The sequence below is a fragment of the Perca fluviatilis genome, chromosome 18 (assembly GCF_010015445.1).
Source record: "Perca fluviatilis chromosome 18, GENO_Pfluv_1.0, whole genome shotgun sequence".
NCBI lineage: Eukaryota > Metazoa > Chordata > Actinopteri > Perciformes > Percidae > Perca > Perca fluviatilis.
In genome coordinates this window covers 22,993,475-23,005,624 of record NC_053129.1, presented here as the reverse complement: position 1 = coordinate 23,005,624, position 12,150 = coordinate 22,993,475, and the positions used below count along the sequence as shown (strand labels likewise).

General features: G+C 41.9%; 1 protein-coding gene across 1 annotated transcript; it reads left to right on the top strand.

The window, feature by feature from the left end:
• Positions 1 to 30: 30 nt before the first annotated feature.
• Positions 31 to 5,706, top strand: slc30a1a (solute carrier family 30 member 1a). Its single transcript, XM_039782449.1, has 2 exons — positions 31 to 993; positions 2,679 to 5,706. Exons 1-2 carry the CDS (start codon positions 420 to 422, stop codon positions 3,584 to 3,586), a joined length of 1,482 nt encoding a protein of 493 aa, XP_039638383.1. The 5' UTR covers positions 31 to 419; the 3' UTR covers positions 3,587 to 5,706.
• Positions 5,707 to 12,150: the final 6,444 nt, after the last annotated feature.

Below are 12,150 nucleotides of genomic sequence, written 5' to 3'. Positions count from 1 at the left end.
CGTGTCCATATGGTGCTGTGTTCCGTGTGGAAAGTTTACCGGCTCGGGTGCAAAGTTTCAGCCGTCTGCAAACCGGGGCTCGTCGGCAAACGTTTCTGGAATATACTGGTGTCGACCACGGTCTATTTGTACGGTAAAAAAACCGTTTGCCGAATTCATTTGATCTGTGGTTGTCTTCAGATCTAGCCGAGTGATGCTGCCGTCGCTGGAAAACAGCAATGTGTAAAGACGCTGTTAGCATCGATCGTATTGTCTCAGGGAGCCAGCTAGCGTAACGTAAGTCGTTATCTTCGAGCGGTGTTAAACCAGAGAGATAGCTAACGTTAGCTGATGTCCTAGTGAGCTCGTTAAACGGCTGTGAAACCTTATTTAACGTCAACTCGAAACTTGACTCGACGAAGGACTGTGAAGAAGGGAAAATGGCTTTTGAGCCAAATCGTGTCCGGCTGCTATGCATGCTCTCATTGACTTTCGGGTTTTTCATTGTGGAAGTGGTTGTAAGCCGGATCACCTCATCTCTATCAATGCTGTCGGACTCCTTTCATATGCTGTCGGACGTCATTGCGCTGGTCGTGGCTCTGGTCGCGGTGCGATTCGCTGAGAAAACCCATGCGACCAACAAAAACACCTTCGGGTGGATCCGGGCGGAGGTGATGGGGGCTCTGGTCAACGCCGTCTTCCTCACGGCGCTGTGCTTCACCATCGTCCTGGAGGCTGTCGAGCGTTTTACCGAGCCCGATGAGATCGATAGTCCGCTGGTGGTCGCCGGGGTCGGTGCCGCGGGACTCCTAATCAACCTGCTTGGGCTCTGCTTGTTCCGCGGGCACGCTGGCGGAGGCCACGGACACTCCCACGGAGGGCACTCTCATGGAAATAAGAACAAGAGGGGTAAAACCGGCAAGTCCCAGAAGGCTGGGAATGGGTCTTCAGGAGAGGAGACCAACAACTTGGTAGGAAACCACAACAGCCCGGGAGATGTCAGACCAAGAAATGGTAAGTATGGACAGTTGGAGCATTTTCACTGAACTGTGACGTTAGTCATTGTGGTTTTAGAATATTGAGTCATATTTGTCTTCGTTAAATTATGTAATTTAATGTTAAAGTGTGTAGTGCATGCCAGTATAAAGTGCCCAAACCCTGTAAGTCCAGCCTCAGTGTGTCCCACGTTGAAACTGACAGCAAGTGCCAGACTTTGTCTCCATTGTTAGCAGACCAGATTGCGTAACAGGCTGTTACTAACAGTACATACGTATATCTTCAGTGTACCCTGAGGACACCCTGTCTGAGTGACTAATCCTTGTTTTTCTTCTGCGGTAGTAGCATCCATTTAGACAAATGTGTTTTGATATCAGATATTCATTGTTGGGTTATTATATCAAAGGAAACGTGACATAGACGGCTAAAGTTTCAGGCTTTGTAAGATGACCGCTATCACATCAGATGGCTTCTAAATAATTCAATACATCTTTATTAATCCAGGAAGGCAATTTGATTTTGGGCACCAGTAATACGCGACAAGAAACAGACATATGCACAGACAGACAGTTACAAGCAAAACAGCTGTTGGGGGACTATGAACGGTTGACAGTGCAGTTGCAAGTAGACAAATCAGTTATGAAATATATATCTAGAAGTGGCTGTCAGACTCAGTCAAGAAAAATCTTGTCTTTGATCTAGTTCAAACTTGTAAAAGTGTCCTCAATCAAAATCTGTAGTGGATTCATACAATAGTGATAACCCAGAACATACAAGCATAAACAGAAACGACTCATAATTTAGTCTGTTAGTTGTGTTCAGATATGAGTTTGATGTCTGCTTGTTGAAAATAAAGCAACAGATTACCCCCAAAAAGCTTGTCCTCATCCACTAGAGGGTTAAACCCTACAGAAGACCCCCCCACACAGTTGGGCAGTTTCAATAAGTGGAGGCTATACCCCCCACCCCCTCCGTGCACTGATGACTGGTACTGGGTCATACATCAGTGTAACTGTGAAGTCGACAGCCTCAGCCACACCATTAGCCGTTGATGAATGACCCGTGGCGTCCCACGGCGTCCCAGAGGGCAGCCATTGCTCAGGTGCCATTCCCGCAGAGCTTTGAAGCTACTATGCTGCCTGTAATTACTAATTAAATATGAGTTTAGGATCCAAAATGTTGAGATTTTTCATATAATCCAGCATGGCGGTCTGGTATGTTTCTCTTGTTTATAGCCCCGGGTAGTTATAGCACAGACTCATCATTCATCGTCTTCCACAGTGAAAGCTAGAGCATTGTTAGCAAGAAAATAAAAATCACTAATATGTCAACTTAATGTCTTTGTAAATTGCCCTTAGTCATCCTCCCCTTGACCAGCTCCAACACGTGTCACCTGATAATATCGCAGGCTGAGTTCTGGCTGCTTTGTTTCAAGTTTCAAATGGACATAAGCTTTTACCCAAAATGATATAGGCCTAACTGAGCGATTAAGTAAGTGGCTGCCACTGTTGACACCTTCTTGGAATCTCCTACTGCTGGTTGATTTTGTTGCATCTTATTTTTTGGCACCGTAATAATAATTGTCTGTTTTTTCTGTAATTTCTCAAAACGATATTTTTATATCTATTTTGAATGCTGTATAATTATCTCCATATTCACTTTATGTTCCGGGAAACTAAACAATCCGTTGTTTTTATCTTCAGAAATCAGCTGTAAAGACAGCACAGAGGTGCAGGTGAATGGCAACCCCCACTTTGAGGAGATGGACCATGACCACGACGCATCGTCGCAGCTCAACATGCGCGGGGTCTTCCTGCACGTTTTGGGTGACGCCCTTGGCTCTGTCATTGTGGTGGTCAATTCCTTAATATTTACCTTTGTGTGGCAACCCTGCATCAGCGGTGAGACGTGCGTGAACCCGTGTATCAACAGCCACACCACAGACCACCAGCATGTCAATCACACGCTGGTTGACCTGCTTGAAGGTCCCACTATGTCAGCCATGAAGTTTGCAGGCCCCTGCTGGGTTCTCTACCTGGATCCCACACTCTGCATCATCATGGTGACCATCCTGCTGTATACTACCTATCCGCTGCTCAAAGAGTCTGCCCTCATCCTGCTGCAGACAGTGCCCAAGCAGATCAACATGAGCCGGCTCAACGAGCGGCTGCTAGGTCTAGAGGGTGTCCTGGCCATCCACGAGCTGCACATCTGGCAGCTGGCTGGCAGTCGCATCATTGCCACGGCACACATCAAGTGCCACGACCCCACTTCTTACATGGAGGTGGCCAAGCGCATCAAGGACTTCTTCCACGACGAGGGCATCCACGCCACCACCATCCAGCCAGAGTTTGTCACGTTCAACTCAGAGTCTCGAGACTCCCTCTGTGAGCTTTCCTGTCGGACTCAGTGTGCTCCCAAGCTGTGCTGCGGCTCTGCAGACAAACCGAACACAGGCTCTGATAAGAAGGCGAGCAGTGACTGCAAGGCTGCCGCTGCTTCAGCCCTGGAGGTGATCAGTGAGACCCCAGAGCAGGAAGCAGGCGTTCAGGTGTGCCCTCAGTCAGAGGCCGGGATTACCATCACTAGAGAGGTGGAGTCATCTCTGTGAGATGGAGGGGATATATAGAAACAGAGGAGAAGCTGGAAAACCAGCACACCAGGCTAAAATCATTATTGTCATGGACGCTGTTATCTTTTTGACCCGTGGCTCTGTTGTGGTCCTGACAAAAAAAAAATGTTTTTCCTTAGCTTTTACCCTCTGTTACTGCTCCCTGTTATGGCTGAAAAATCCCCCCAAAAACCCTCTGTATTCATGCATTTGAGCCATTTCGTTTCATCTTTCCTCTCTCTGTATACCTATTTCCATCCCCTCTCTCCCAGCCTCTCCTCTGTCACTCGGCCCCTCTCTTGTTGCCCTGGCAGTATGGTGGCGATGCATGTCGGGGTTCTCTGACCTTATCTTCTCCAGGACTGGAGCGAGGCCTGCATGAGTGTCCCTCATTAGCACCGTGTTGTGATGTGTCATCTCGTCCCATGGGGTTTCTGTGCCAAAGCTTCTCACTGCAGGACTGAAGGGACCTGAGAGACGTCCTCGCCTATAAAAGGACACACACAACACAGCATGTCGGAGCACACATCCCTAGGTTATGTTTAGCCTTTGGACCTGTTGGAAAAGAGTCAACCTTTTTTTTTTTTTTTGGCGTAGGCTTTGAGCAGATCTATTTTCTTACCCTCTGGCCCCAAATGAAAGAGTATTGTATGGCATAATAATTTAAGTATTTTAAGTTATTAGAAATGATCTATTTCTTTCTGTAGATGCTGTTTGTAATATTTACTTTGGATGTTAGAAACATATTTGCAATTTTTCTGTCTTGAATTTTTTGACAGACCATCTATGCTGTAGTCCGTTTTTCAAATGTGACGTTTTATAATGATTTTGTTTATCAAGACTTTTCTCTGGCCTTGACTCAGTTTTACTTGCAGTCATCAGTTGGATACAGAAGCTGTATCAACACCTCTCTCACCTTGCCTTTTAAATGCAAAAACCTGCGGTTGTTCTAGCACTAATTATAGTAGACACAGTGTAACTGAACCTCTTGCATTGGCACAATCACCTAATTAAATGTTCATTCATACAGTTGATGCCTTGCAAGCCAGAGGGTTGGATCTGTTGTGAAGAAATGAGCACTGGATGCCATTAATTAAACTATTCCCTGTATGAATCTGTACTGGGAAGCTTTCCGATGATGGCTGTTGAGGATTAAAATCCTCATGAATGTGTTTGGCACCATGACACAATCCACGCTGAGGGAGTTTTTATATTTCCAAGATGTTCTGCTATGTTTGCATGACCAAACTGAGACCAGTTTGACTTTCAGGAGTTCCACTGAAGCTCCAGTTGCTGCTTACCAGTACCTGCTGGTATCTACTTACATAACTCATAACTGTGTAGTGAATGACTCATCTTACAGCTTTTCTGTCCTCTGCTTTGGACAGCTGAGCAGGCTGTTTTTGCTGAATTGAAGTCCATATGGTGGCCTTTAAAACTGATGAATTTTCCCTCATCACCACAGATATCCTAGCCTGGTTGACACCAGACCCTTCTCAGTTGTAACTGAGAGTGGGTCTGGGGAAGATTCATTCACAGCCCATTTCCAAAGGGCCTCACCAACGGACGCCGCTCAAATGCCTCTGGGCGCAATTGGATAGACCTAAAACCAATCAGAGCGATGAAGGAGATGACGCTTCAACGTCGCTGCGCTATCGTCATCGTGTAAAGCCTGGCTCAACGGTTGTGATTGGTGCCTTGATTTTGAAAAATTGGAAATGGGCTTGAATGGGCTCTTGGCCAGACTGACTGGCAGAGCAAATCTCAAATTTGCCGGAAGTTCGTCAGGGTTTTCCCAGGCTACAGATATAATTTAAAGGTGATCCATCGATATGTTTTCAGATTTCCACTCCTAAATAAATGTGTATGCAATATAGAAATATGTGCTGGGATAATATTTTGATGCGGTCCTTCATTTGTAATGTTGGGTCACTTTTATTCTGTATCTTTTAAGACTTGAGCTCTATGTGCAAATTTAAACCGAGTGTTTTTTTTTTATTTTAGATATGGCATGTCAAGTGATGTGTTTTTGATATACTATATATCTACAGTACCTGTCCAATGTGTCGTTGTGAAATAAAAACAAAATATGACTGTTTGGTACAGTTGATGAATTGAAATGTGTCCTTTTTATTTTTACTTTCTTTAACCTTTTCAGTCAAAGTAAATTAGTTAATTTTTTTTATATAATTAAAAGAGACAAAAAACAACTTCGAAAAGATGTAAAATGACTACAAACGACATGGTCATGTTTGTAGTCATTTTGTGTCCCTTTCAGTCTTGCTGAGTGATTCCCTGGCTGCAGTGACGATGCAGGGATTTAAAGAGTGCCGCTTCGGAAGACCTGGAAACGCTGACTAATAACAACAGACTGGACTTTTTCGGGAGGGGGACTTAAAGAGACATGAGCTAAAAGTGAGTTTCAAAAAGTGTTTCATACAGTTGTATTCAGACAAATTTGAAATGTTTTTTGAACATTCAAGCATTTAAACATGTTCTTGTAGAAATCCAAAATATAAGTATGAACCTGAAAATTATCATAATATGGGACCTTTAACACATTCAGACACAACTCCTTTAAATACAGAGTTGCCTGACAATGCAAAGTCAAATTTTGAAATGAATCCGTAAGAGCCAACAGCAAGAAACTGAAACTTGTGTAACTTGTGATCTATGTTTAGTTTAAAGTCTTGAATGACTTTAAGCACCAGTTTCTCACCGCGTCTTACTTTGATCTGTAGTTGACTTTTGTCTATTAAATCCACTTTAGCCAAAGAAGTGTGAAGGAGATTAAAGAGGAGATTTAGAGGTCTAAGCCAGTTTTTCCAATATTTAGCTTGCCTGGTCTCCTTGTGTAATAATGCTTGTATTACCTCAACCCTGTTACAACAATACAGTTATATATATATATATATATATATATATATATATATATATATATATATATATATATATATATAATGTATTTCAGGAGAACCTGGGCTATCAGGATATGCATGCTGCAGGGATGCCACATGAATGCATAAATTGTTATATGACTATAAAGACAAAAGAAAAGACTAAACGGAAATGACAAATCGCAGAAATGTATTTCCTACGACTTTTGGCTTTTGAAATTGTTCTCCCAAGTCTTGAATGTCAGGGGAATCAAAAAACAAACTCTGTAACTAACAAAAATATAAAAATATTTAGGTTTCTATTCCAGAAAAGTTCATACACTTTAATCACAAAATGTTAGTTGTGTCCTCTCTAATTCATTTTCTGTCTTGCTATTAGACATCAGAAGGCCAAATCACACTCATTTCAGCCTCCAGGCCTCCAGGGTGCCTCCTGGCCTGTCTGTATCTATTTCCCAATACACTTTCAATGAATTCAAGTCCCTCCTTCTAGGAGTTTCTATTGGCTAACTAAACGCCACATTTAGCTTACAAACTGCATGTGATTGGTCTGTAAGATTTACAAATTATTTATATATTTGAGGTAATTACAAAAATATATTTACAATGTTTATACAGTTTACTATTTATATATTTGTGTTTAAACAGTCAGTACTTGCATATTTACATGTTTCATTATTTACATCAGCAATTAAGAATCTGCCTGTGGTTTTTCTCACATTTACCTGAGTCTGCTAGCGTCTGATTGGTTAGTTCAGCTACATGTGATGGAGTAAAACGAGGAAGTGTTGTTGTTGTGGAGCTGATAAGCATAGACAGTATAAAATCTATCTATCATACTGTCTATGTATAGAATGGACCAACAGACCCTTGGCTCTGGACGGAAACCAGTGAAAGATATTAGAAGCACTTTTCCGGTGATGGCCAGCTTTACTGCGCAGCCTCCAACTGAGAGAGACGACGTAAATGTGACGTGAGCAACCTGTCTGAAAGTTGTAAGTCTTCTGGTAGCTGTGCCAAGAGAAATCTCAATCATTCCCAATCTTACAGAGACGGAGAGCGTAGGTATATGTAAGGAGATAACAGACACAGACTAATTATTGCTAACTAAAATGCTAGTTAACAGTCCAAACTGCCTGCAAGCTTCTCCTGTACTATACGGTAATTCCTCTACTATGTGACACAATCGTATTTTTATAAAAACGTCTGCCACGTGAGGTACAATGTAATGGAGCCTTTTATGAATTGTCGTGTTTCTTTAGAAATAAAAAAATGGACTTTAAATGAAGAGTCTTTAAATGCTTCATATGTAAATTTATTCGCTGTCAAAATGAATTGCAGTCAATGGGAAGCTAACGGCAGGTGATCTTTTTGTAGCATCAAAATGGCGCCATAGGAGGTTCGAGTTGTGAAGCGAAGCTTACCCCCTTGCTGATAAAGTGGGAAGAACAGTAAAGTGCTGCTCAACAAAGTCTCCATCCAGCTGTTTCTTCTTATTTAGAGTGATACAACCACCACATATCGAACCCTCACCTTACATATTCGCGGTCAGATTACTAAACTTCTGGAAGGGCTACAAAGACACCAAACATATTCCTGAAAGCCTGGAGCTAAAGGCTACACAGCTAAACAGAGAATGTGATGCTGGGTTGAAAGGACGCAGAGCAGTAGGAGGTTTGTGAGTTGACTTTTGGATTCATAATTATTTATTTATGTCACAAAGACACTGTAATTCCACACTGGATTAAAAACGCTTCTGGATGGCCTACAATTGTTAGATGATCTCGTTAAAACGGTGCATTCCTCTGCTTCTAAACACACAAAAAGTAAGTCTCTGCTGTATTGATCTGGAGATATTAAATATTGCATTATACCATGTAGTTGACTTTAAGCAGGGGTTTTGCACAGGTCGGCATCATTTATTACACTCACTCAGCCTACATTCCGGTTTCCTGTAAAGTCCAACTGAAATTGTGTGTTTATTTTGCTTGCATTGCTTCCTTTGTAAAACATATCTTGTGAGCACAAAACTTTGAGAACTCACAGATTACACAAACATCCCAAACATACTAGGTAGAAGAAGTTATAGTAATATATCTATATTCATAGGTATATATTGTAGGGATGACCCGAAAAATTTACTATTCGAAGATTCGATTTAAGGAACGAACGAACGAATTTTTAACCTGGCTTTATCCAATATTAAGATTTCTGCTCTGGAAATGTATGCAAATTTGCGCATATTTAACAAGATAATGCTTCATTTCCATATTTAAACATAAAATTCCAGAAAACTTGTAATACAAAAGATATTTGTCTTAATGTAAGTAATCAACTAGGGAAGTTTCATCTATTAGTTAATTTTCTGTTCCTGTTCACCTGCAGTGTCTTCCCTTAAACCAGCCAGTGAAACTAAACTGGATCAAAACCCATAGAAAATATGGGGAGTTTCAAGCCATCTTTTTACTTATTAATAACTAATATTCTCAACATAGCCTGCCTACCAAACTTGCAGTAGGAGTTTAATTGTTATTGAAAACCACATGAACAAACAAAATATACGTAGAGATACACACATGTTGATCTGTAAGACCTACAGGATGTTTGTGGCTCATGTCTTCTGTCGAGCTACAAAACCTCAGACTATCTAAACAGTAATAATGGTTACAAGTAAATCTGAAGTGTGAGTGAGTTGGGGAGCGCCATGCTGCAATTACATAAGTCCATAATCACAGCATTTCACTCTCTTGTCCATGGTGTAAAGAAGTGGATACTGGGTTGAATATGTGAGTTTCAATGGGAGTCTGATGTGGCTGCCGACTGTGAATGTGTGGCTGACGGAGCAGCCGCCACCGGCCTGATGGGACTTATGTAAGGGGCCCAGGGGCATTCCAAAGGCAACAAGCACGGGGCTCTACCCGGCATTCCTCAGTGCTACCGGGCCGCTCTCTCCTCCCTCTCTGTCCCTTTTCATGTGGACAGAAAGAGGTTCATGCATGGGGCAGCTTTAATTTTGTGCTCTTTGTTTAAGACAGTTGTGGTTTGCACCTTTACTGCAGCCCGTTGTATGCAGACAGTAAATGTTGACCCCAGTTTGTGTTCAAGATTGGTAGGTTGATTACGGTTGCCTGGCAAGCAGCTGAGATTCCATTAAGTTACTGGCCCCAGCTAAGAAATAGTCTGGCACGTTACCCACTGTCAAACAGCTAATTGTCGTTTTTACACTTTGGTTTTTGTGGATGGATTAAACAAACAACTCATACCATTAATCAGTAAGCTTTAGTTTCCTTTCAACAGAGCCAGGCCAGCTGTTTCCCTCTGTTTCAAGTCTTTGTGCTAAGCTAAGTTAACTGATTGATGGCTGTAGCCATATATTTAACGTACTGACATGAGAGTGGTATCTATCTTCTCATCTAAATATCTGCAAGAAAGCGAATAAGCATATTTCCCAAAATGTTAAAAATTATTCCTTCAACAACTCTCATAACTATCTGGATGAACTTAAAAAAAAAAGTGTAATGTCAGATTAGGTTTGACAGTTGGACAGGCAGGAACCCCATAACAGTAAATGACTGACAATGTTGGATATTTTAAGTCCTATAGCAAGCCAATGTAGTGGTATAACCCAACTGTGTGTGTGTGTGTGTGTGTGTGTGTGTGTGTGTGTGTGTGTGTGTGTGTGTGTGTGTGTGTTTTCACACCAGGCCATCTGTCTCCCTGGCTTTGTCCCTGGGATTTTCAAACCGGGTGAGCGGGGGGGGGAACGACACTGGACTTGAGGGTGAGAGGTCACTCACTGCTGCTAAATAGATTCACCTTTGCCAGCACAGCGTTTGTACACACAATACCCAGACAGAGGTGTCCTGATGATACGTGAAGCTTATCCCCAGTATGTGACTCAAATGTGTTACTAATTTATTGCCGTCACCAATCTATACATTGATTTTTCTGAAAAATTGTCATCAAGCGATCTTCGAAAAAGTGAGAGGGTCGTAAGATACAACATGATAATTGGTAAGTGCTGGGAGGTAGATGTGGTTATCTTTGGACAGAGCCAGGCTACCCATTTCCACTCTTTGTGCTAAGCTAAGCTAATCAGCTTCTGGCTGTAGCTTTATACTTATAAGAAGATGAGTAGTTTCAATGTTCTCATCTAACTCTCGAAAAGAAAGCGAATAAGCTTTTTCCCCAAAATGTTAAACAGCTTTAAAGATACCATGTCCTCAAAATATCAGCTGATACTTCCTAAGGCCACACCGTAACATTTATTATCATTGTGTAATGATATACGTACTGTAAATCTTGATATGGTTTGTCCTTTCGTCAAATGCTAAAATATTTCTTCCCTGTCCAGTTTTGGACATTTTTTGGATAAACTGAAAGAAAAGTGTTGCTTTGTGAGTTGAGAAATGTGTCCATTAAAAATAAACCATTGGAAAATTGAAAAAATGCATTAGGGCTGTTTTGCTTTTCTCAGTAAAAGTTGACGATTGGTTTTTCACAATGCAATTTTGTCACTAAAATAAATACGTTTCAACAGAGATTAGCACCACAGTCTGCTTACATTAACCACTGACATCAACACTGGACATTCTTTGTTCCATTGGGGGACATTTTGAATGCTAAAATAATTGAAAAATAAATATAGTGCACTATATAGGTATGAGTGATTTCAGACACAGTCCCAGTTTGTCTGCTGACTTGTTGAAATAAAAAAGGGAATGAAACTGACCGTGTAGCTGCAGTCAGCGGCCTCTGAGCTTTGTTTAAGAGAGAAAGAGTATAGTCTGGATAAGAGCGGATCGGGCCTCATTTTTCTGTCCGAGCCCGGCCCTTGTCCGACAGAGCAGTAACCGAGCCCGACAGGCATTAAGATATTTATGACCGACACAGTTAAAATCAAATTTTTTTCTCATACTAATGACACATGTACGTTTTTTTGTGTGGAAAGCCCACTTTTATTAAGAAACTGTAGGAAGGCATTTGGAAATGTAAACAGATGAGCGCATCAGCGCACACAGGGAAACACGCGCACGTTAATAAGCTATTTAGTTTAAAATGTTCAAATTCCTTATTGCGCTGATGTGACCAAGCCCGACCCGAACATCATTTCTAAATATCTGTCCGAACCCGTCCCGGCCTGCCGGGTACCGCTAGGTCCCGACGGGTCCCGAAGGGCTCGGTTCGGGTATCCATCCTCTAGTCTGGATCAAAAGAAGTACATTTCCAGGATAAAGCCTGACATCCGGCGCGTGATGTCAGGCTTCGTCCATAACCTTCCGCTCTCTGTGTGTTGTTTTCAAACTCTGTTGGCTTTGGGAAACAACAACAAACTTCAAGCTAGCAAGCTACACGCTAAAAATGGCAAGTTTTGAAGAAAATCTGGATCGTGCAACATGGCAGGCCTGCTTGGTTCTTGCAGGGAATGATTCTAAAGATTTACAAAGAATATTTTTACAGCATTAACTATCTAACTGGGAAGTTTTGGGACCGATTAGCGGGATTGCTATGGAAGAAATACACACGGCGATAAACTGGCAAGAGCAAATTACGTTTAACCATGTATCCAGCAAATTTAAATAGCTCACATTAATGTATTGTGTGAACAGTTAACTTTGTTTAATATTGTATATGGCGTTTCCTCCAGACTATAGCGCCGCCCAACAT

Coding starts and splice junctions, on each gene's coding strand:
- slc30a1a (XM_039782449.1), top strand. CDS start 420: ATGGCTTTTGAGCCAAATCGTGTCCGGCTGCTATGCATGCTCTCATTG. Junction 994..2,678: donor AGATGTCAGACCAAGAAATG/GTAAGTATGGAC, acceptor TTTTATCTTCAG/AAATCAGCTGTAAAGACAGC.